A 25,872-nucleotide genomic window follows, 5' to 3' on the forward strand; every position below is an offset into this window, starting at 1 on the left:
ATATTTCAAACTTGATGGAGTGTAAAATAACAGGTATTTTTAGTCATACACGTAACAACAATATTTCCGGCGTTTTGTTAACTTGATACATTCACACATACATACCGGCTTAGTACATTAAACGTTTTACGAAAGCTTGACGCGTGCTGCAAAGGCATCTCAGGGTAAAAGCTTAAGCCCCCCACCCCCGGCTCCACCGACAATGTACTAAAAGCAGCGTCAAAGCGTTAATATGCGCTAAATACACGTATCACCTGGGTCCCCCGAAATTGTATTCCCCGCCTTTCGTCTATTGAGACTCCATTTATCAAATCCCGAACTCCTGTTAAGGAAATATTTTTCAACGATGGGATCACTTGTATCCATTCTCCGTTTCCTTGCAAGGTAATTTAAAAGCTGCAACACTCAAAGTTTGTTTTCCATTCCCCCACTATTTGCTAAAAGCAGAAAATCAAGAATTTGTGTTTTCAGTCCTCCATTATTGACCTCCAAAGGGGGTTCGTTCGAACCCCTCGAACCCCCCTCCTACGCGCCTGTAATTGTGTGCGCGTTTGAAAGGGTGTGACTCCATGTTTTTTGTGTGCAAGTGTCAAAGTCACAAGTCTTTTTCACGGAGAGAAAGTCCGTTCTGAATATTGAAACAATAGAAATCCATTAATGAGCAAAATGGACGACTTAGATCATGGTCAGTTTGCGCTGTTTTCAGCTTATTAACAAATTTCTTTTGTTTCAATATTCATGCTTAAATATCTCCGTCAAAAGGGGGATTGGATTTCCCAGACAATTGTGTGCGCGTTTTTAAAGGTGTGACTCCAAGTCTATTGTGTACAAGTGTCGAAGTCACAAGTCTTTTACACGCAGAGAAAATCCCTTCTGAATATTCAAACAATAGAAATCCGTTAATGGGCAAAATGGTCCACTTTGAAAATGATCAGTTTGGGCTGTTTTCAGCTCATTAACAAATTTCTATTGTTTCAATATTCATGCATAAAATATCTCCGTCAAGAGGGGGATTCCCCGGACAATTGCGTGTGCGTTTGAAAGGGTGTGACTCCAGTCACAAGTCATTTGGACACGGAGAAAATCACTTCTGAATATTCAAACAACAGAAATCCGATAGTGAGCAAAAATGATCCTTCTTGAAAATACTAGTTTGGGCTGTTTTCAGCTCATTAGCAAATCCCTATTGTTTCAATATTCATGCGTAAATATCTCCTTCAAAAGGGAGATTTTCCGGACCTCATTACGCAATAAACAATTTATCGATATCATTAACCATCCTTATTATTTATTACGTACATGTTTTCGACATTGCTGATCCTAGCAGTATGCAGGACGGGTGTCGCAAATCAACCTAGTAAAAATGGCCCAGCTCACCACGAGTCTCTCGTAGCTCAGTGGTTAGAGCCCCCAACCGGTATCTGGGAGGCCATGGGTTCGATTCCTGTTGGGAAATGGGATTTTTTCTTTGTCACACGCTTGTGACAATGAAAAATTGATCTATATCGACAAACTCGGGTGTTAAATCTGTTAGTTTGTTTAAGAAATATTTGTCTCAATGCCTGGCAGTTGATTCATCCACAGTTTTCAACAGTTATTAGTCTTATCAGTTTCGAAACATTTTTGCTCAAGATGTGTCACCTTAATAGTCAACAGGTATTTTAAATTTGGGCAACTTTTAATCACGGATAGAGCAGATAGCGCACCCAGTGAAAGATCTTCCAAATCCCTGCAGTCAAAGTGACCACTCCTGCTTACAACTTTTGCGCTAATCCGAAATCCCCGTTATATAAATTCCTATTCTATTCCTAAAATTAGTTCCCAGGACTCATGACCGCAAACCGCGATGTTTACAAGCACCTAAAGTGAAAAGTTCTCGAATGGCTGCAGTTTCCAAATTTACCGATTGGGTCGATTATTGCTTCAAAATCATAATTATCGGCGATTACAGAGTCGGGAAGACGTCTCTGCTATGCAAATACACAGGTCGTGAATATCGGACACCTAGTACCACCATCAGCGTGGATTTTCGTGTGAAAACTCTGCAAAGAAAGGAGAAAAGAGTCAAGCTTCAAATTTGGGATATCGCCGGACAGGAAAGATTTCGTACCGCTGTAGCTAGCTATTATCGAGGAGCTTTGGGAGTTATCCTGGTGTATGATGTCACAAATAGAGAGTCTTTTCATAACATTGGATACTGGTAAGGCAGACTTGTGAAACTTAATAAATCAAATTTGAAATTGTGGGCAATTTAGCAAAGCTGTTGTACATGCAGTTTCGAATCCTCGATTTAGTTTCGAAAGCATGCATGATCTTTGGACCCGTCTGTGATATATACTGGTTTATTTTTCAATGCAACTCTAAAATGCTTCGTGCAGAAAGTATATGACTAAAAAAGCCCTTTTGTTGGGATAAACCATCCGATACTGTAAAAATATTAATTTTTGGCTCGATCTCTAAAGACGGAAGTAGATTTGCTTTAGTCGGGTAGTTGTGGAAACTTCGCCAAATTTACTTTCCATGATGATAGAATTTAATTGCACTCTATTCATAAAAGACATTATTGTGATAAGCATTTGTTACGTTTTAATAACAAAAGAAACAAATAAATTGTGAGGTAGTTTTCTTCATGTTAAAGATGTCAAAGTATTAACCTGCTGGATCAGATTAACTAGTTGTTTGACGTCATTGTATCTTTATATACGAACTGCACAAGTACCCTTTCAAATATTAAACCTATTTAATCTGAGTGGTTTGGCAGTGAATGAACGATTAAAAGGCATTTTAATACTTCAACAAAGGGTTTTATTCAACACTAAATGCAGTGAAACAATGGAATCAAATTATTAATGCTTGAGCGCCCAACTTTGACAAAATGATTTGAACCCAGGAGTATCGCAGTAGTTTGCCTAGTGTGACTGTCCGGCAGGAGAAGTTCAGAAAAGAGCTGTTGTTGGTGATTGAGGTTTCAACAACCTGAGCGGAAGTCATCTTCAGAGTCAAGTCAGTCAATTGTGTTACAAGTCTGGTCCATTGAAGCTATTTGGTCAGTTTTGCTGTGATATTATTGGCTGTAAGACTCATGAAAAGTAATAAGTCATTAGGAAAGATCAATTTTTACAGGGTAACAGTTTGGATGCAAATTCTTTCTAAAACGGGGTGCTACTTTCGAGACCCAGGTGGCACATACGGGGCACATACAGGGCACATACTATACCTGCCAACTTTTTCTGGGTCAAAGGCGTGAGATTTTTATCCTGAGAGTGCCAGGATTTCCGAAGACGATACGACAATGTCCGAAGTTTTCCGAAGAAGTTCCGAACATATCCTGATCCCAGTGCGTGGACCTGTTTTGCTAAACATAACCTCATTCCAACGCTTTTTTTGTCAAAACTCCGAGATTTCGGGGAAAGTATTGCCATTTACTCATTTTACAAGGAGTTTTCTTTTCTTACAATGGTTTGAGTTTACATTTTTTTGGAAAGTGTCGTTTGTGGTTGTAATAACTCACATTTTTCGACTAGGCATCGGAAATTTGGTTCGTTAGCGTGAGTTGGCGTGAGATCGAAATTTTCAACTCGCAGGCTTGAGACTTACGCCCAAGGCGTGAGAGTTGGCAGGTATAACAATTACATACCTGAGTACCCCCAGGTCTTTTCTTCCCCACAATGGGAGGAATGTGTGACAAACTCAAAGGACATACGTTATATGTAGGAGACTATACCCACTCCCAGGTATGGTTGTTTTTGGTTTAACCGCACCCCTCTGAAAGTTCCAGTTGGCTTTTGAAACCCCCATCCCTCTAGGAATTTACAAAGGCCTTCCTTTGGGAGGGCACAGATATTCCCTGGAACTGTACAATGGCTTAACTCCACCATAACATTTTCCTTTTTATTCGCAGGCATGAAGAAATGAGGAAATCCTGTGACCCAGATGCTAAAGGAATTCTCATCGGCAACAGATGCCACTTGTCGCAATTAAGAGAAGTGCAACCAGATGAAGGGAAAAATCTCGCAGAACACCTTCAGATGCCTTTCTATGAAACTAGCACCGAGAAGAACATCAACATAGATGACTGCTTTGACGAGCTAGTGGACTGTCTTCTTGAAGAAATGGAAAGAGGACGGCAGATGAGAGAATTAACGACACTACTGCTTCCAGCCAGTGGCCAAGAAGACAGGGCTGTAGAGGCGTGTTCATGTATGCTACTGTGACTTAATATGAAAATGTAAAATAACAATTATTTTATTTAAGAAATTTTCAAGGGAAATAACAATCATATCTTACATATTCATGTATTTAAATAGTGGGAGGTGCAGTCATCGTTTAATGGTCTGTGCGTTGGAGTCTTGATCATGGTTGGGAATCTTTGAAAAATTGAAAATAATGGTTCCTTCACTCCTTCATTTTTTTCTCAATTTGCTGCAAATTATGTCAGAGAAAAAAATTACTTCACACATGCCTCCATGTTAAGTCCTTTATAAAATCTTCTCTTGCTTCATAGGAGGGAAACCTGTAGAGAAAAGAGTTTTCTATTTTTTTAGGAAATTAATAATAATAATAAAAAAACAATAAGAGTAGCCTGTGTACAGCTGTCCCGCTCCACTAAAAAAAATCACGATTTTTTTTGAGTGGAGCGGGACGGCTGTACACAGGCTACAATAAGAGAAAGTTGTTTGTTTATTGTGATCAAAATGCACAGTCACAAAAGGTGTAGTGGCATACTCTAGTATACACGGATCCAGAGTTTCAGAGTTCCGGTCAAAATTCAAAAGAAAAGTGAGCACTCATTAAGTCAGGCTATTGTGTTTTACGATGTTTAACAATGGTCTGACTTAATGAGTGCTCACTTTTTCTTTAAATTTGGACCGGAAGTCTGAAACTCTGGATCCGTGTATTGTAATGCAGTATGTGAAGTTAAGTGACGCAATTTGTACTGTATGATAATATAATGCAAAATGTCCACATGCAAATATTGTAATAAGTTATGTGCGTAGTTGTTTGAGTGTTGAATTACACCCGTCTAAATAGGGAGATGCAATGGTTTGCATACTGGACACTGGGTCAAGTGGTCCAGGTTCGTGCCCTGGCCAGGGTCACTGTGTTGTGTTCTTGGGCAAGACACTTTACTCTCATAGTGCCTCTCTCCACCCAGGTGTATAAGGGCCTGTTTACATGGAGGGAGAGTGCCCCGGCTAACCAAGTTACCCGGCTAGAAGGGATAGCTCGGGCATAACCGTTTACATCGCAAAAAGCTATCCCGCCTAGAAGGGTGCCCCGGGCAAGTAGACCGAGTGCCCCGGCAAGGCGGGTTACCCTTCTAGCATGTAAAGGCTTCAATGCGTTTTCTTAAGAAACGTATGAAAAGTTGGCTCGCCGAGGGTAGCTTGGTTAGCCGGGTAACTCGGTTAGCCGGGGCACCCGCCTTCCATGTAAACAGGCCCTAAATGGGTACTGGTGAATGTAATGCTGGGGCGTGACCCTGTGATGGACTAGCATCCCATCTGGAGGGGTCATTTAGTGACTACAGTTGTAGTCACTAAATGGTACAGAAACCAGATTAGTTCTGGCTGTACAGGCCACTCGGCTCAACAGACTTTACCTTACCTAAAGACAGTAAACAAATTAATACAGACACCTACCTGTTAACATTCAGTTATAGCAGATGGGAGTGGGAATAACCAATCAGAAAAAAGAATTTTATTATTGAGTCAATTCTCATAAAAACTGACACATTATAACAATAAAATAGACAATATGGCCGCTGTGTAAACTGTGTATTGCCTAGGATTTTTTGCCTGCAGGGGCAAACTCCGCTGCGGGGGACAAACTGCAATATAGCTACAAGAAAAAGCCCAGCAAATTAAACACTATGTTAGAAATTTAGTTTTCCTGGCGGGGGCAACTGCCCCCCCCCCTCCCTGCCCGCTAGGTACGGCCCTGCATCCTGTTCCAAAATTACTCAGTAAATAATCGGTATACATTCTGTACGAAAACAACACATAAGACAAATTAAAATGGGAAAACAACAACTGACTTTTTATTTATTTTTCAGCATTAATTTAATACCATGAATTCATAATAACAAAATCTATTATAAATTGTGTTAATTTTTAATCCAGTTGAGGTTTTAATCTCTGATCATGACAGGATGCACATTGTTAAATAATCCTTCTGTCAGATGAAAACATCTCAAAATTTTCATAAAATTTCTCATTAAGTTAATCACAGTGATAAAACTTTGTCCTGTGGGAGGGTACTTTTTCCTTCTTTGACATACTTTTTTTCAATTTAAACAATTTCTACCTCTGTTGTTGCCAGGAAATGCGTGGCAGATCAACAAATCTATATGAACAATGACACTGCCAAACCGTCTTGATGCTTATTTCATTGGCTGAGTGTAAATGTTCGCTTCAGTGTCTCTAGGTAAACACTGCTTGTTTAGCAGTTTGGAAATCTTGAACATAAATATTATTTCTGTCCATCTTAATGCCCCCAGTTTGATATTGACCAAGAAGTAAACATGTAGACGTACTACAGTTTTGTGTCTAGAAAATCAAATAATATCCCCAAGTGATTCCACAGTCCTTGCAAGGTACTTTTTTGACAGAGTGTTTTTGCTGTACAGGTCATCTGTAACCTTCCACGATGATCAGAAGTTTGAGAGATGCAATCACCTGCAGTGATGCCGAATCTTGAAAATTGTCATGAAAATCAGTGACTGAGCTTTAAAATTCTATCTGGATGATCTTAATAAATCTCTGGACATAGACTCCAGTCTTTTCTTTCCTTAGCTTCCCAGTAGCCGCCTTTGTACACATGTAAAGTAGTATCCGTCAATTCATCCACAACATTTTCAAACCAAGCAGGCTTGTACCCTTCACAAACTATACCCTCTGTTTGAGCTTCCAAGAATTCTGCCTCACGTTTTCGCCTCCTTGTTCTCTGCATTTCCTCCAGTTTCTGTTTTTCTTGATTAGCTTCATCCCATTTACAGTTTTCCATGAGACGCTGGTCTGGTCTTCTGCGTGAGTCAGTTGGGGCCGCACTTTCATCTGACTGATTAAGGGCGAGGGCAAATTCTGTGAAGTAATACATCTTCTCGCAACCAGGCCTGAGAGTAAACAATTATTGTATAAGTACAGTTGAATACCAATAATTCAAACCACCCACTAACTCACATCTCTCTTGATTCCTCTCTAGGTAGTCTTCTTACTAATTACTACAGTAAACACCCGCGTGTAAGAACCTACAATTTTCTAAGTTTGGCAAGATAGGTTATTGTATTTGGGGGTAGTTATTGGTAATTTAGGCTAAGTAGGTTCTTAATAAGGTTCTTAATTTCTAAAGAGGAGCCATAGTTTTTGATTGTACGAGAAGAAAAAAAATGGGTTTGCTCCTTCATTATGCAGCAATTATTCATAACTGTATTGCTTCAAGCCTCATGCAAGGTCCAAAGAAGACAATTACAGTCTATGTGAATCTGTCTTTTCTTTATTTGTAAATACAGTTTGGGATGTTCTGTTAAAAATGTTCATAAAAATTTTCTATAACCCACATATAAGAACCTGCTGAAATTTGCTTGGCTAAACAGGTTCTTATATTTTGGGGTATTAAAATGGCAAATTTCTGCCAGCAGGTTCTTAAACCACTAGGTTCTTACACGCGGGTGTTTACTGTACCCTTGATACAGGGCCATAGCTAGCAAGAGGCAAGATGAAGCACTCGCCTCATCCATAATTCATTTGGGAGGTAACAATATTTTTTAATTGTACAAATTGTACAATAATATTGTTACCTCAAAAATTAATTATTACATGTTCTGAACTAAGGATGTAAACACGTTTAAGAAATTGAACTATTGCCTACTCTGACTAAATAAAAGTCTCTCTATAAAGACAGGTATACTATATTTACTGTGAATGTGGCTTACAGTGTATCAATACTTCTTAGTTAGCCTTTGCCTTTGACTCAAAATGAGTCAACGTGCAAAACCATTCAAATGAAAATCAGTTTAATTTGCATGAAAATGGACCTGTAGGTGAAACTCACTTTCATATGAAACAGACATAAGTGATAACTCGGTAATGGCCTAGTAAATGTAACCAAACTTACAGGGCTGGATGTTTCTTCCATAGGGTGACTGGGGGTAGAGTCTGTGCCTGGCTCTTGTGAGGAGTGGATGGGGGCTGCTTTATGTGGGAAGGTGACCTGTGGTACACTACTTTAGCTCCATCCAGCTTGTTGTCCCAGGTTCCTGAGATCACATATCTGACAACCTTGGAAGAATCTGTGACTACTCCTGTCACCTTCAAGAGAAACAGACTTCATTAACACTGTGCTTTGTCAATTCAGATCAATGCAAATGCCATTTTGTACATTGGATTTTATTTTGAGTGGTCAGGTCTTGAATGTTGGCTGGAGTCATGGTGTTGTTTTCCTGGGCAAGACATGATACTCTCACAAATACCTCTCTCCACCTAGGACCACAATCTTGGATGGAATAAAAAGAGAAACCAAACCCCTTCGTTGGAATTAATGAGGAATTTGCACTTATCCAAAACGTGCCATTTTTTCCATCATTAAAATGGGACTTTTCAGTGCTTTACACCACAAAATCCTGGATAAACTGCAGTGGTACAAGAGTACAGTTAACCCTTTTTGCTAGAAGAAATAACAGAGCTTCAAGGGGTACTCAAGTTGGTACATACAAGATTATTCTACCTTTCTAGGCGTGTCTCTTCCAAAATAGTTGTAAGCATCATATTTCAGGTGGCAAACATCTTTTGTGGTGTGATTTTCAATGTCCATCTCACCTGACTGTTGTAAAAAAATAAACAAACATTATTAGAGTGTCTAATGATTCCTCCACGACAAATCTTACATTGAAGTTAATTGGCATAGCGGGATAAATTTTTTATTTGTAGGCAAAGGGCAAAGATAAGACTTTATTTTACTGCATTATAATTATGGAGACCTTCCAAGGGGTAAAAGCAACAAGCGACATGACCTTGAATACTGGCAACACAGCAACAAAGAATTTTACAGCTGTTGGCTAGGCTACATCAGTTCTCAGAAACATGTGGCACGGCTACCCCCCTTGGAAGGCCTCATTATTTAAACATAGAACTTCTAGTTCCTGGCATCCAGCCTGTGGTTGGTGCGGTAGTTAGGGTGTATACTCTGCATGCTGGCAGCCTCTGTTCAACTTACTGAGAGTGTCAAAAAAAATGATCTTTCTTTTCTTTATAATAAACCAAGTGTGTGAGAGAGAGAGCCTGAAAAAACCTAAGTTTTTCCCCATGTCTCATTACTTCAAACACAGTAACTCATCAGTGCTTTGTTAAAAGTGAAAGAGCAGTAGCTGGGGTGTAGCTAAGAACCGGGTACCGGCTAATTTTACTGGTTCAAAGAGCTGAAATCACCAGCTGAAATTTCACAAGGAAACAAATATTTGGTGTGATTTTGAAGCCCTGCAGTTGTATTGGTAATTGGTAAGCAATGTGTTTAGCTACTGTTATAATAATTAATTTTAGAAAGATCTCTGATCTGACCTGATCAATCCAAAGCTTTCCAACAATGATATTATGGACTGTAGTGGTGACTTTTCTCCATGTGTAATGATTACCAGACTTGTTAAACTTGAGATGTGCCACACCGTGTGGAATAACCTGGAGATACTTGCCACGGAATTTACTGGTACAAGTGAATTCCTGCCAGAAGATCCAATCCTTATGCTCAACATGAAGGGCTGACGCAGGGGGATGGTGGCTCACCTGGAATTTATTGGACAGGCATTGTTACCTTTAAAGCCTTTTAATGCATGCCTCAGAAACATTCCACTGACAGAGTTTTAAAATTTTAGATAATGATGTGCTCTGGTTGGATGGCTACAGACAAGGAGTATCATTCTACTCCAGTTGAAATACCGTGGAACCCTGATTTTCTCAAACCTACCGAAATCTTGAACCAAAAGTCATCTTCCTTCCCTCAAATACTGCAGTTTTAATGTTACTAAATTAGAATTGAGCCAATGCACTGCCAAGCTACATACAGCATTGGGGCCATGCACTGTAGAGCTGCATACAGCATGGTTGGTGTTTCAACTGTATGAGGGTGTGCAGTTGTTATGAGCTTCCAAAATTGCTTGCATTGTGCAGTTTGCCCCATCATCTCCCTCCAATCATTGGTAAAAGTGGTGAGTATGTGGGTTAGTAAGTATCTCCACTGATTTCCACTGATTTAATCAGTGTGACTGTGCATGGTTGCTGCTCTTAGGGTTGCCATGGATACCCGCATGCCCTGCTCAAGGCATGTATCATGCCTGGCACTTTTTTGGGCACCTTCCCCAAGCTCACCTATTGGCAATGAGTTTAACCTCAAATTTCTTGAATCAATTTTCATTTCCCTTGGAGATTTGAGAAATCATGATTCTACTGTGGTACAAAAACACAGTGTACATGTATATTACACTTGTTCGTCCCACCCTTCCCCCTCCCATCAATCAATTTTGTTTTTAAATGCTGGGTCTCTTCGTACAGATGATATGAGTACACCAATACAACATTGGGAGAGTTCTGTTAATAAAACTGTCAGTTTCAAAAAATGAACTTCAGTAATTATTATCTCAAGAGGTTTGTGTACGATCGCTGGTATTTTTCATGAGGCTGTGCAAACACAATAATTCCAGGTGATCTTTATACATCTATTCTTCACAAACCAAATTACCTGCTCAGCAAGTGACCTCCATCCTAAATCTTCTGTTCGGTCGAATTCAAATGTTTCACCAAGTAAGGGGTTAAACGGCTTTCCAGTTCTTGTGGCAGTTGTGGAGTAGGAGGAAGTTGTAAATGCTGCAACATAGCACATTTGTTCTGTGGACGATTCACAAGCTGCTGCTTTGTCTAAAAGGTCTGTGTACTCCAACTCTTCAGTTAGTCTTTGAAGCATAGAGATCGGCTCATTGAAATTAACCTGGGAAGTATAATAATATTAAATAATCATGTGAAAGTGCCACTAGGTTTCTTTGTCTAAATACAAAAACAGCAAACAAATACCATATTCATGCACATTCACAATTTGATGAGCATGTACAGTTAGTTTTTTTCTGCTGTAAACAAAATCAAGTAATGGAGTCCTGGTGATGGTACAATACTTAAGAGTGTTAAAACTGTGTATTAGTTTTAAGTTCTTTGGCTTTATTTGAAAAAGATTCACCAAAGGTAGTACATATAAACTGCACTTTTTGGACTGAACTAATAAGAGATAAAATACAGTTAATTAACAACCCAACTAGCATCAACTGTATATACTTGATTTTTTTTAAAAAAGAAAGCATTACACACAAGTTTTGCTCAACAGCTTTCATTTAAATGGTCAAACATTACCTAGTACAGCATATAAACAGTACCATAAGCAGGTATAATTTGAATGGTCAAAAAGCAGACAAGAATCTATAAGTATTAGAACCATCATAATATGCATGACTGATCTCTAGGATGGTAATCATTGCAGCGTGATAAGGTAACTCGACAATGCAGACACTCACAGGCATAGGTATTTTAGATAACTCTTTTCCTATACAGTTTTTCAGAATGCTCCAGAGGTTTATGCTAATGTCTGGTTTATCTGGAATCTTCTTTCTGAATTGCTTTGTCACAAGCCTGTCTGTAGATTGCTAAAGAAAACAAAAAATAATACTGGTAATTAATTTACTTTAGTAATACGTTACTTTTTTTCAATAGAAAGGATTATAATCTTTCAACTATGTATGTGTGCAAGAGAAAAATTAAAGGAATAATACGGTATTTTATTCCTTTTAAATTGTCTCAAAACACGTTTTTAGGCGATGACAAATCGCCCTATGCTGTGGCCCTAGTTTGGTGTGAGAATTACCCTCGTCCCCAGGTTCTTCTCAGTGACGAGTATTCGAGGTTGAGGATTGGTAACTAAACACATGCGACTCGTTTATCTGCATTCTCGTCCCCATAGCTCTATCGAGATGTCACACAAGGAGATAACACAACTTTTGTTTCGATTTAGATGAACAGTTATTCAATGCAGAAGTTGTCATGTTATTTTGTACGTTATTTTTTTAACAAATTTTATGAAAATATTAAAGATATTTATTTAAATGTCATCGCCTCTGCATGCACTGCATGCCGTTTATTTTAGTGCCCCAGCAAGAGAGTTGGGTCTGAATTTTTTGAGTGATGTGATGTAAAACCCTGCAAGTTAAAGACTTAAAACCTGGGTGACCCCTGCCGTTTTCTTTTTACCCATGCACACAATCATGTTTACTGCACATTCTAAATTCCCATATTTTTAACACCTTTATATTTACGGTATGTCTTCAGTAAAACTGTGTAGCTCAGAAAGAACAGTTTGTTATGAATAGTACAACTTAAGTTTCCAACTTTCTAACTCATGCAGGGATAAAGCTATAAGTGCTGCCGAAATTTCACTATAAAACAAAGACGGGGTAATTTTGAAGGTACACAGGCCAGAAAAGCCAGCTGAGCTTGTTAATAAGAAACAAATATTTTTAAGAAACACAAGGACCAACTTAATACTAACAGTGACCCCAAAGGAGCCTCCAACAGTAAAAGGCACTGCGACTATCTTGCTATTAGGACCATTTGTTCCATCATCACTGGGAAGTTCTGATCCTTCTTTGTCTTTTACAGATGCCGCTACATCAGACGTTTCCGCGGCTACATTGTCTTCTGCTACATCCTGCGTCTTTTCTGCAGAAGCAAATCCAGTTGTATCTGATAATGTCCTTGACAACAAAGGTTTGGCACCCTCGGTATCCATACCGACACTCTGCTCTGAACTGGAGCTTTGCAAGCTCTCGTGGCTTTTGCTAACAGATAAAGTGAAGCCTTCAGGGTGCTCCGCTATTGCATCAAAAAATTCTGCATTTTCTTCATCTTCCTCTTCCAATTCTTCTTCATCATCACTGTCACGGCCGAGTTCTGCGTCAGGAAGTTCAACTAGATTAGCAGCACCTGTGTTTTTCTGACAGGCTCTTTCAAGGGTATTGTGCTGTTTAGCTAAAGCTTCTACTGTCTCTTCAAGAGTCACTCTTCTTTGCCGCTCATATGTTAACGATTTTTGCCATCTCTTTTCCTGTGTCTGAGCAAGTTCTAAGAATTCTGCACATGCCTGACGAAACAAACAAAAAGCCATTTTTACCATTACAATTTAAAAAACTCTGGGTTCAAAGGGGTCACTATTATGTATACCGTAAAACTCTGGTTTTAAGCCCTGGGCTTATACAACTTCATAATTGGGGGGGGGGGGGGGGAGGGGCTTATAAGCGGAATAAAAAAATGTTTCCAAACAAGTGATGGCAGTGTCGATTAAAATACGTTTTTATGTTAAAAAGTCATAATAAAGCAACATTTAGCCCTGCTCAGTACTTTCATCCAGCAGAGGGGGCTTATAACTGAATGTATTTTTTTGTTTCCAGGTTGGTAGGCCTATAACCGAGGGGCTTTTAAGAGGGTGGGGGGGGGGGGGGGGGAATTTTATGGTATACATTTTACTTAATATCTAGATTAAGACTCCTGCGGCTGGTATACATCAGCATAAGCACTACCATGACGGGTTGAAAATCTTTAACAATATTTAGGCAAGAAAATACAGATGTAGTGGCATAAAGTGACACTTTATGCACTAAACAGCAATTTGATTATGGACTTTTCAACAGCCTGAGAACGCATCATTGTAAATGAAAATGTAGCAAAGCTCAAGACTGTGACTTGAAGCTTAACTGTTTTCTGCCTTGAGAAGCACGGCTATCAGGGAAGACCTTGTAAAAGCAGTCATGCCAGCCATACAAATGTCTGGGATTTGTATGATTCACAACTTGTTGCAGCACAACTGGAATTTTCCAGTAAAATGATATTATGTCTTGAATGCTCAGGCAAGTTACAGCCGTAATAACAATTACAGTCCTGGGAGACCATAATACTTTGAGACAGTTAACCATTTTAGGTATGGAAGTTGGGATTACCGGTACATGTAACTCTATCTGTAAGAACTGATAAGTAGATGCTACAGTTTTTAACTCTGAACTAAAATTAAGTTTTAGCTGAGACACAATTCGAAATAAAAAGGAAAAATATTAATATCAAATATGCCCTTTCTCCCCATTTCAAAACTTATCAATTGAAAGAAATAAGTTTGTAGTTTACCTAGTTAAGGCTGCCTAGTCTCACTTACACTAATCATGGCATTAGCTGTTATCCGAAAAAGAGTGGCCTTCTCGTTTACAAACTTGAGTTTTGCAAACAGTGTAGGATTATCTTCCACCTCCTGAAGCTCGACAATAGAACGCTGCAAGGCTGAGCCATGTTTGCCTACAAGATCATTGCAAGTTTGCAGATCACCAAGCTTGGCATTTAGTGGTTTGGTGTTCTCTTCTTTGTCGTTGTTAGAATCTTCTTCTTCATCTACCAAAAAAAAGAAAACAATAAAAGAATTTTTTGTGTGAGATGAAGAGATTGTCCATAACAAAAAACAAAGACAAAATTTAATTGGGTGCATTCCATCTCTGCTCACATATGGGAAAGGGAAAATACCCTTCTAGATGACAGAAGAAAAATCTTTCTCCAAATCTTCCAAAATAGTTCTGTTGCATCACTGGTCAAAATTGGTGAAGTGGTACATTTAGACCATAATTTTTATCTTAAAAAATAAATTACTGCTCAAGGATTCTATTTAGGAAAATTATCCGCTGCTGAAACATTTTGTATCTTCAGCCAATTCCAAATAAGTCATTCTTTTTATAATAATGATCAATGATGTTTATTAAGCCTTGTAATGAACATGAAACATGCAAAATAAAATTCTTATCGGTCCTGAGCATGTGAACAGAAAATGTCACCACACATCTCTCACTCTTCACTAAAGATTACCAAAATAACAACGAATTTCTGGAAGAGGAGTCTTGAACAAATGAACCTGTCCACCGATCAAATGAATGATGAAACAGAATAATGGTACGGTAGAATCTAACACATGATACCCCTTGATGGACAGAAACAAGTACATAAAAGAATGTTTACTATTCATGTAAGACTAATAGAATCAAATTTTCAATTTGGCTAACTTGGCCAACCTAAGAGTGGAATAATAATTATTATTTGAAAGATTGATGTTTAAGTACCACATTATTAACATGCAGCTGCACTTAGTAAACAAAACAATTAATTTTGAATGGAGGTCATACTTGCATAAAAGAATATTAAAATAATATTCTTAGCACACCAAGATCATACTGACTGCTCTATTACTGCAAGCAACAGAAGTTGCAAACAGTATTCAGTATTTAAACAGTTAGTGAAAAAGAATTGAAAACAAATAAGATACTTAGCAAAAAGTCTTGAAAAAAATTTAATATCTGCTTGGAGGTACAGCAAAAGTCAGAGCTGTACACAATGTAAGAGTTTACAGGAGGTAAAAAAAATACCTGGCATCTGTAGAAAAAGAAAAAGCTATTACAAGCTTTTGGATATAGATATACATTGTCATTGAATCTTTCTCAAAATTTATTTTCTTGCCACTTTCATTTTTGAACAATACTTTATTATTTTGCCTTAGGCTCACCCTCCAGTATTACTTTATTGAACATGACTGTTATATGATACTTGACAGTGGGGCCTATTATATGCAACAATATATATCTGATAATGTTTTTCCTTACTCCGTTGCAAATGGTAAAGAAATTAAAAACAACTTAAAAGTAGTTTTGGAAGCCAAAAGAAGATGAATGAACTATTTAAACAAATAATTCTAAGCATAAGCTGCTATTAAACAAAGTAACAAAGCACTAACTGAACAAAAACAAAGGAACAAATAGGGGGAAACATCACAATGGCCCAACTGTCAAATGATACAACTCCAAATCTTTCTAGTGAACTGATAAGGTACATGTATGCATGGAAATAAATCTATAAGACAATATAGACTGTAGAATATAATTTGTAGGATGCAAATAGATCTAAGCAAATAATGTGCAATAACACTATAAAGGCAACTGGGTATCTCAGTAATCTACATGAATATTAAGAATGCCTACAATCTAAATTTTCCTGTTGCACTCTAAACATGGTGCTAAAAATAAATGCACAAAGGCCAAACACAGTTTCTACAAGACTTTTTAAAAACATTATGTTCAGTACAGGATCAATAATATTATTTTACCTATTCGGTGCTTACATGACCATGGACAAGTTGCACAAAGCGTTTGCCTTGATTTAATTTGTTCCGATGTGATTGACTCTCCATCGCTGTTAACCAAATAGTTACTCTTACGTGACTTTTGCCTCGAAAATCTCCACAAAAACATCACAAGTAATGAAGATATTTTGACAATGTCATCCTTTTCTGTATTCACAACCATCCATTGTTATGGATTAGGTTTTTTCCATTTCAGAAACATTTCTAACAGCATCCAGTTTTTCATGTGGCAAAATTAAATGTAACTGAACACTGAAATGTTGTATTTTGATAGCAGAAAATCTGCAAATACCCATTGAAAGTGGCCCTGTTTTTGTTAAATGTACAAGATGCAAATTTGCATAAATTTACATGTCTAGCAAAATAACCAAGATACCCTGGAGGACAGGAAAAAAAATGGTAGTCAAAGTTGGCAAAATAAAGAGATCCCTTGATTCTATTAAACTATTCTTAGTAAGCGAAAGACTTTAGTTAACAACAAAGAAACTCTGTGTTGGTGAAAAATTAGTTTTTTTGCAGGTACCTGCAGACCTGAACCCCAACATCAACACAATAAATAAAGATGAACCACTCCAAAATGGCTACCACACAAAACAGACAACCATAACAATCAGTTTAGGAACTACTTATTCATAATTTATCTAACCAAAATGAAAAACAATGTGAAAAACACACCTAGCGCCCCAGACAAATCCATCTTCAACCAGATAACAAAACAGCAAAAGTCAGCAAGCAGTGATGATGAAATTATTACAAGCTATTCTTGACCTTGAACTAAGAGTTCATTTCTTGAGAACTTATGACAAAACTTTCCTGCTATCCACTGTGAATTTATAGATGGCTGTTGCATTTCAAGTGGCTATGGTCACTTCACATACAAGAACCCAACAACCATGGCAAAAAAGACAAGAAGTTCGCTTGGGTTTTCAATGTGAAATCGCTGATCACTTCACAAAAACCACTTGTTTCAAAATTCAGTTCAACATGAATCGACCTTGCATGTTTATATACAATCTTGGAGCCTGCCGGCTTAAGAAACCACAACTGTGAAGCCAGCCAAGAATAAGCGAACCACATGTAGGGGTAGACCATAAAATTCACTGCTGTGGGATTATGCAAATAACAACTAACTAGCTATATGCTAATAATTATTATACCTGCCTTGAATTAAGTGTCACTCGGTATCCTGGGTTATTCCTTTCTGTGCCAAGAATTTTTTTCAGAAATTTAAATAACTAGTTTATTTGATATCAGAAACACCAAAGACTGGTTTTTTGCTTAAAATTTCTGGTACCTGTTAAGAATACATCACACAACTTATCACCTTGGTGAATTGCTGATATTTCATTGGATACAGTGTCGGCTAGATGTTAACTTTGTTGCTAAGAAACAAGTTGGTATTCTGGGAATGTATTACTTTCTGAGCTTATTAGCTAAGCATCTAAAGCTCTTTTGTATCAATAAAAAGTGTAGTTTTTCTAACAATAGAACATGACAATAAGAAACAGAAGTTATGTAAAATGTTAAGGGAAATCAACACAGCATGGCAATTCTTCTTCTTCTTGAGAGCACAATTTGTGCTCTCAAGAACTGTTAAAATCTTAACCTTTCCTACATCATTTTGATGTCAAAATTTCTGAATTAATTTTCATTTAACGTGAGAATCCTGTTACAGTGTTGGTTTTGGAAATTGAAGTTGTGAAAAACCAAACAATACAGGATCTTCACTTATCCAAAGATTATGCCATAAATGGACTTATTTGACTACAGTTTAACTTAGAACCACTCCTGACAATTTGAAAATTCAGTAAGGATATTGTATACACCAATTTTTCTAAAACAGGAAAGCATTTTTATGTGAGGGTCAAGAGCATTCATGCAACATCACATCAACAAGCAAATTTTAACATTTTAAATTTATTCAAAACTTAAAAAAAAAAAAAAAAATACAGGCACAAGTCACTGTCATTTTTATTTGAATATAATGGGGTGTCCTTTTATCATTTCACAATGCAACTTTGTGTAATTTGGAATTGATAAACTACAGTAAATCAAGTACTGTTGTAATGTAAATCACTATAAATCTAAACAAAACCAACTTCAAGTAAATGATAAAGTCAGAATTTTCACTTGCCCAACTGTTGTGTTACAACAAAGTTTTTTTTTTTCAAATAAATGGCTGCTACAGATAAATGTGTGGTCTTTTATTTTAAAGTTGTTCATTGTTTTGTTTGTTTATTTTAATGTACCATTGTCAGACTGAATTGCTGTCCCACAGATATGGAGATTTTGAAAAAAGGCCCAGAAAAACCAAGAGATTGGAGCCTTAAACATGGAAATTCTCCAAAGGAAAAAATACCATTCTAATGAAAAGACAGTACTTGTTTCAAGGTTTTATTTACGTTACTTGTGTTCATTATTGCATGCATTTGCACATTGACACTCTACGAAAGGGCAGCCATTAATTTTTGAGCTCATGTCACAACTAAGGATTTCCCAGAAATTTTAACTAGCACATTGCTATGTTTTACAGGAATGAGGCTGGAATTGTACCTAGGTTTCCCTCAAATTAGATGTGGCAAATTCAGCAATTTTCAACGGAGATTTTTCAATTGCTTCTCTGAACATTGCTTGGCAATTTTAAAATTTTTAATTCCTTGGAGACTGTGAGTTGATAAGTTAAACTTTGAGAGTTGACAGGTCTGCATTGTAAATGCATGCAGCGGGGGGGGGGGGGGGGGGAGTGGGGTTGAAGGGATAAGGGCACTGTAGCAAAATGTTAAGTGTGCTGGACTCTGGATCAAGAGATTCAAGTTTGAGCCCTGGTTGCAATATTCCTAACCACTTGGTGCTAAAGAAAGCAGAATAAATAATAAAGCACTGGCGCCGATGAGCCATCCCCTCCTGCAATCCCTACAACTGGAATGGACTTCATCTAACCTTGACCTTACTTTCAATGCACTGAGGTTTTGATCAACAATTCCAAATGCAAGGTATATTTTGAATTTCACTTCACTTTGCATAGATCACAGGGTGTCAGGCGGAGATCGGAGACTCCTCACTCGTAGGATTCCCAGCTAATTTCAGGCCTGTACTTTTAGATGTGGAACCTGAATCATCTCCGACTCCACTATCTCCTGCTACATTCTATGAAAACTCGGATCACCTGACCAACAAGTCAAATTCTGGAAGTTATGTTTCTCCTTAGGTCTATAAACTTTCCCATTCAAAAATCCAAAAATGTTTTAGTTGCTATTGATGAAAGGAAAATACCGCAAAGACACCGCACAAGACTTTTTTTTGGTGTAAGCCTCCTCTCCAAAATCTGGGACTTTTTTTTGAAACTCTCACTATCAATACGTCAATCAGTCCACGTACACGCAACAGAACTTCCTGTGAAGTAAATTTCTGGTTAGGTCTACAAAACACTCATTTTATAGAAGATGGGGAAAAGAAAGTTATCCTGAACCAAGTACTGGCATTGTCTGCTAAGTTTAACATTTAGTTTTCATTCCTTGAAAATTTATGAGCAGCATGGTTAAACATTTTTGAAAATGTTAACAGATAACGGCGGATGTTCACTACCTCATTAAGATCTTGTTGTCTCACCTGACAAGTACCTTACCTAGCATCAGTCGAGTAGGCAACTGAGTGCCGATTGAAAGGTCGTAAGTTGAGTCCCAGAGGAAAGAGTTATTTTCTTTTTCACTTTTCTTCTTTTCTCAACCCAGAGCATCTAAAATAATTTGTTTTTTATCGCTCCGTAATATGCATTGCAATAATTTCTGTAGGCTGTTAAGTAATAACGTAAGCTGTAAAAATATATATAGACTGATTCAGGTACATATGTAACAGTGTGCTACTTTCATCTGAAAAGCTTTTTCTTTTCTTGGAAACAAGCAGCCACGCACTCAATTTTGCCAACGCTCGATTTTAATGTGAACGCAGCTTGACTGCATTTTATACCAAACCCAATGTAGTTGTCAGAAACTTCACATACAGCACTTCATGTCTCTGGCTCGAAAGATAGACATATATCTTATTATTATAATCACTCGCCCTCGATGTGGACTTTTCAGCGGTCCATATTAATTCTACAACACTGGTGAATGGGGGACTTTGCTCTGGCTGCTTCTGGTGCACCTTTACAATAATTAAAAGAACCACTTAATAATGCTGCCCCTATGTGACCGCCTTGTGAACTATTTTAAAGAGATCTGCTGGTCAGCGGAGTTTTAGCGAGAAGTCTAAGATGATGGACATGACCAACCATGCAGTCATTCAGTAAAATACTCCTAAAAAATATCATCGTAAAAACAGGGAAAGGAAATAATCCTAACAATACCGCAAAAATCCAATTAGCGCCCAAGGTGCTTATTTAGTTTTGGCACCTCAAAGGAGTGGCGATGATTGAAATGGGCGCTAATTTGGGATAGGGCGCTTATTTATATCTTTTGGGATGAACATTTTCAAAGTTTCAAATCATATACTTTAACAATTATTTAAATAAGTAACCCTAGGAGAAACTTTGGCTGCAACAAATTGCTATGGTTCAGTTACCGGTCATTGTAAGAAACAGTTTTCTTTCGCTTGTTGCTTTCTTTGCAAAATTTAAGTTTTAAAAACGTTAGTATTTGTTCACTTTTTAGTATTTTAGCTTATCTATACTCTTAGCTATATATCAACAGTGCCTTTAAGATAGACCACTACAACGGGTACTACGTCCCCTACTCTTTACGAAAATGTGTGGGTTCTTTAACTTAAACATCCTACAGAATTTATTACATGTGCAAGGCTTGTGAGATGGGGCCAACCGTTTATCGTCCTTATCCGAGAAGACTAGAATAACTAACCATTTGCAGATGTCATTGCAAAGGCAGCATATTCTCCTCAGTTATTTTAAGACCCTGAGTATTGGTCCAGTCTGGGACCCAAACCCGACACCTCCCGCACGGTAGTCTAGCGCTCTACCAACTGAGCAAACTGGTCGGCGGTTAGCTCGGTTTTGCAGCCCTGGGTTAATCTGTTTTGGTAGTGGAATACAATTTTTTTATCACCAGTTTATGTTCATGATTGCTCATGCCAAATAATGTCTGACACTCCTTCAAACTTTGAAGTTTGACGATGAATCATACAGTGTTTGATATCCAGTTAGAACTCTCTGATGAGCTTCATACTTCTGTAAAAAGTTTTGGCCTTTGAGATTGCCTTGCCATCAAAATTTCGAGTAACCCTTAGTGGGGTGAATATGGATATTTTCTGGAACCACACATAATTTAAAGTTTTAAATTAAGCCCCACCCCGTTCTTTTCCCTCTTTCTAATAAACCCTTCGGAGTTCCCTTTATTTATCTCCCCTCCCCCTCAAACTATGAAAATAAATCAGCCCCAGGGGTTTTATAATACACCTTTTACCTAGGGGATGGGGGGGGGGGATGATTAAACCTTGGCCAAGCCTCATTTTCTGGATTCTATGATGCTCCTTGATATTTTGGCATGATCTAGTCGGACAACATACAATACAATTTAGATTTACAGCAACTGGATTTGCTTCCCCTCCCCCTAAAACCAAGAAAATAAATCAGCCCCAGGGGTTTAATACACCTTTCACCTAAGGGATAGGGGGGATGATTAAACCTTGGCCAAGCCTCATTTCCTGGGTTCTATGATGCTCCCTAATATTTTGGCATGATCTAGTCGGACAACATACAAATATACAATTTAGATTTACAGCAACTGGATTTGCCTGAAGTTGTCTTTTGTCCAAAAAACTACTAGACAATACTTCCATTTGAGATCAAAGGTCACATCTATGAATATCCTTCATCGTGTGACAAGCAGATATTTTAAGACATGAGATAACTAACTGCAGGTATGATATACGTGAAACGTGTCAACTGAAAATCAACAGGCCATGCAAAATACTTTGTAACATTTTTATCTCGCACGTTGGGTCTAATAATGTGACCTAATTTTTGCACCGCTGGATAAAAAAATAATACGCATCAAAAAGCAAGGCATCAAAAATAGATTTAAAACAACCACATTGAACTTGAATATTTTACAAAATAAACTCCACTAGGTATAGAGTGGTTAAAACACAAATTAACACTTAAATACAGCAAAAAATAAATAGGAACATATTTAACATTTCTCAAGTTGTCTGAACAATTTTGGATTTTTTTAAAATAATATAAGAAATCTTCGCTCATAACTTTAGCTTAATTTTCATTTTTAACTTTACACAAGTGCACCTCACAGAAAACATACTGCAATTAAATAATCTTTATCAAGAAAACACATAACAATAGCAAACCTGATTCCAGCATTTTGATGGCCTTCGCTTTCGCAAGTTCCAAAGCTGTAACCCATCTTTGCCGCTCGACTTCCGAGCTTGCTCTCATGTAGAAAACTTGGGTACCTCCATTGGAAATCACAAAACTACACGAGTCTTCTGAATCAATGAAAGCACCGGCAAGGTTTATTGTGCCACGACACGTATGAGCCATCTCCGCTTGGCTTCTAAAATGCAAAAATATTATGCGTGAGAAAAAATACACCTGAACAAAAAACAACAAAATGTTCACATGATCGTCCGCCATCTTGAAAACAGTTCGACAATGGCAGACGTCTGAAATAGTTTTAGCTTCATTACCTGTAGTAAGACAGAAGTCCATTCGAAAGGACAAACCATCTCTTTTGATATCCTTTGATGTAATTCGTCCACTTCAACAGCCATCCTCTAAAATGGTCAGGGCAAACTTGACCGTCAGGCATACTCACATTTTCAGCCGGAATTTCCACAACAGCAAAATCTTCGCGAGCGGGGCGAGACATGGTCACGTGACACGATGGAACGGCTACCCGTACCCGGATAACAGGAGATCTTTGGGAAAAAAAATAAATGAAGTAAGATTTTCAAGTTTTAAAATCTCCGCGAACTTTACCAATCTTCCACGCACAATTACCAGCAGATTGCAAGATGACCACAGTACGCGTTTGAACCGAACATCACGCCATATTGCGTAATTGTGATGCCGCTGGCCACAAACAGGAGCACACCGGAAATCAACCCGCGGGGGTTTCTTTTCCCCAGGGAACTGGCGCACGAATAATTTGGTAAACTTCCCTGATTTTTGAAGTCAATAAAATGTCATAATACCCTCAGGCCTAGTCTTCGGATTTTAATGATTTTCGATTATGAAATCGAGAAAACGCGTCTTACCAAATTGCTGTTTTTGGCTTAATTTTAGCTCTCTCTCCATTAGCGTATTTCTTTGAATTATGTATTTATAAAACTTTTATACCGAGAAAAACATTTCTTCTCTTGCCTTTCAGACCAGAACCATTCATAAACCATCGGCGTGTGAAATTCAAGGCACAGATATCTAATGGCTTTTTTTTTTTTCACTTACCCAGAATGTCGAAATTCGATGGATCCATGATCAATCACAAGGACACTTTCAGACCGGCAAGTCCGCTCACTGCCACAGGAACAAATTATACCCATGTAAAATGAAGAGAAGCATTTTGTGAAGCTAAGATCTCGTCTCAGCTTGCCATGTCGATCTCATGATTGTACGGTCGAAAGACCACGAAGCCCGGCGCCGGAAGTGACTAGCGAATTTGCGGTAACGCTCTACCACAACAACAACATAAGGTTTTGTACCTTGGGCGGGCTGAGAGGGTGTTTTGAAGAAGACGTAATATAACGCCAACTTTCTTAATCTTAGAAAATCTCGATAATCCAACCGGCTAAGTTGACCTTCAACCAGACAGTGCTTATTGCGTATCAAGAATTGTTTTCACCGCACCGTGACCTTATGTTGAGTGCTTGCAGAAACTTGAGAACAATCGGGTGTTGTGTAAGTACGCATGACGTGACGAGCTGTTGTGTCACGCGCTTGATCGCATACCGGAAGCGCATTATGTCACGCGCAATCATATTTTGATGTGGCACCAAAAGAACTCTGACTTATGGATATAAATGTCAAAACCGATTACAAACTAAGAGGCTGGGAAAAGAAGACTCAAAGGTATGATTATAAATTTTCAACTGTTTGCGGTACATTCCCCTAAGCAAAAATTTTACAGATATTGAAAGTGGGGTTTATCCCATTCCCAATGTGATGACGTCACGGGTAAAAAAAAGGCACCCCTAAAATGTCTAAAAAGCTTTCTACCTAAAACTAAAAGTAAGACGGAAACTATTAAGTATTGGAAGAGCAGGTTTTAGTAAGTACTAGACTGCAAATGTATTAAAACTTAAAATTTCAACAAGCAGATTTCCATGGCATGTTTTTGACTTTATGGCTTCTTATCAACAATGAATGAACGAGAGTTATTTGTTCAGAAGCCACCATTTGAATGCCAGCTATTTAAACAATGCTTGACTTTTTTATTCATCCAAGGCTGTAAATCATGGTAAACATTCAGCCAAAAGCCTGAGAATGCTTTCTTTTATCTAGAATATTTAGATACCTCAGCAAATTATACCTACTGCTGTACCGTAACTTTCTTCGAAACTTTATAGTAACCGTATAATAATTATTTTCTGGCCCAGTAATACGCGCAACATTTTCTTTCAACTTGTCTTCCAACTTGTAAAGTGTTGTTGCGCGTATTACCTCCCATATTGCGGTAATACGCGCAAAGACAAGTTGAGAGCAACTGTTGCCCGTATTACTGGGTCTTTTATTAACTCGGAATTACATTTTAGTATAAAACATTTTATGCCACATTTAGTCACCCTTCCATCCCACCTCCCCTCTGCCCAGACTTGCCAACCCAGTTAACGGAAGGGATCACTTGAATCATGATTATTTTACAACGGAAATTTAGGCTAGTCGGTTAGCCCCACTTAACGAGAGGTTTTTTCATCCTGTGGGGTGATCAGTAGATTTTGAGCTATGGATTTCTTCCAGGTACTTTGTTGCACGGAATCATAACAGCCTGTTCCAGTGTTACACAGAAGACAAGACTCTGAAAAAAGACCCTGGAAGCGGGGCTTCGGGAGGTTTGCGTTGCAATTAAAACGTTGCAAATACGAGCGAATCCGATACAAAATCGTGATTCAGCTACGAGTTTCCTTTTGCGTTTTGACTTATTTAAAGAGCAATAAACATTGGCTATTTGATTTCTTTTAATTATAGTACGACTCTCATTACACGACCCATGTAGCGCTTAAGTAATTTTTTTTTGCTTATTCAGCCATTTAATACGTTAAAAATCGGATGTCCGGAGAAGTTGTAATCTTTTTGTGCGGCTTCAATTGCAATTCTAAAATGACCTTTGATCGATCCTGTAAAATTTCTTTGGTAGAGAATATAAACGCATCCACTCGACCAAAGTTCAAGGGAGTTTAAGTTTCCGCCGATACTCAGTTCAGATCACTGTTCTTCCAATGTCAAAAAATCTACGTAGAATCCTCCCATTGCAGTTAGTTAGGGCACTTCTCTCCTTTTTTTTGTCGCAAATTGTTCATATACATCCTCCCAAGAGGGGGGGGGGGGGGTACCCCATATATGAGATATATAGGTATGCGCCGCTGTGAAGGGTATGATTTTCAGGCACTTAAAAGTCTAGGACGTCCAGGATAGAGTAATGTCAAGTAATCAGCGAGTTT

At 38.1% G+C, this 25,872-nt stretch overlaps 2 protein-coding genes across 4 annotated transcripts; one reads left to right on the top strand and one right to left on the bottom strand.

Moving 5' to 3' along the window:
- The first annotated feature begins 1,862 nt into the window (after positions 1-1,862).
- On the top strand, positions 1,863-5,778 carry LOC144647187 (ras-related protein Rab-3A-like). Its single transcript, XM_078506950.1, has 2 exons — positions 1,863-2,200; positions 3,902-5,778. Exons 1-2 carry the CDS (start codon positions 1,881-1,883, stop codon positions 4,212-4,214), a joined length of 633 nt encoding a protein of 210 aa, XP_078363076.1. The 5' UTR covers positions 1,863-1,880; the 3' UTR covers positions 4,215-5,778.
- A 234-nt stretch (positions 5,779-6,012) lies between these two features.
- On the bottom strand, positions 6,013-24,014 carry LOC144647186 (oxysterol-binding protein 1-like). 3 transcript variants are annotated; one of them, XM_078506946.1, is made up of 11 exons: positions 23,663-24,014; positions 22,903-23,133; positions 22,564-22,769; positions 14,230-14,459; positions 12,577-13,167; positions 11,549-11,677; positions 10,729-10,974; positions 9,555-9,776; positions 8,725-8,820; positions 8,116-8,309; positions 6,013-7,114 (listed from the first exon to the last, which is right to left on the bottom strand). In XM_078506946.1, exons 1-11 carry the CDS (start codon positions 23,755-23,757, stop codon positions 6,751-6,753), a joined length of 2,604 nt encoding a protein of 867 aa, XP_078363072.1. In that variant the 5' UTR covers positions 23,758-24,014; the 3' UTR covers positions 6,013-6,750. The 3 variants fall into 3 exon arrangements, with proteins under 3 accessions (XP_078363072.1, XP_078363073.1, XP_078363074.1); XM_078506947.1 differs by lacking the exon at positions 23,663-24,014 and adding an exon at positions 23,216-23,266; XM_078506948.1 differs by lacking the exons at positions 22,564-22,769; positions 22,903-23,133; positions 23,663-24,014 and adding an exon at positions 16,924-17,335.
- Positions 24,015-25,872: the final 1,858 nt, after the last annotated feature.

The sequence above is a fragment of the Oculina patagonica genome, chromosome 3, assembly GCF_052425735.1.
Source record: "Oculina patagonica isolate OP01 chromosome 3, crgOcupat, whole genome shotgun sequence".
Lineage (NCBI taxonomy): Eukaryota > Metazoa > Cnidaria > Anthozoa > Scleractinia > Oculinidae > Oculina > Oculina patagonica.

Coding starts and splice junctions, on each gene's coding strand:
- LOC144647187 (XM_078506950.1), top strand. CDS start 1,881: ATGGCTGCAGTTTCCAAATTTACCGATTGGGTCGATTATTGCTTCAAA. Junction 2,201..3,901: donor TTTCATAACATTGGATACTG/GTAAGGCAGACT, acceptor TTTTATTCGCAG/GCATGAAGAAATGAGGAAAT.
- LOC144647186 (XM_078506946.1), bottom strand. CDS start 23,757: ATGGGTATAATTTGTTCCTGTGGCAGTGAGCGGACTTGCCGGTCTGAA. Junction 11,678..12,576: donor GAGGCTCCTTTGGGGTCACT/GTTAGTATTAAG, acceptor TGTTTTCTTTAG/CAATCTACAGACAGGCTTGT. Junction 8,821..9,554: donor GAAAGCTTTGGATTGATCAG/GTCAGATCAGAG, acceptor TTTTTACAACAG/TCAGGTGAGATGGACATTGA.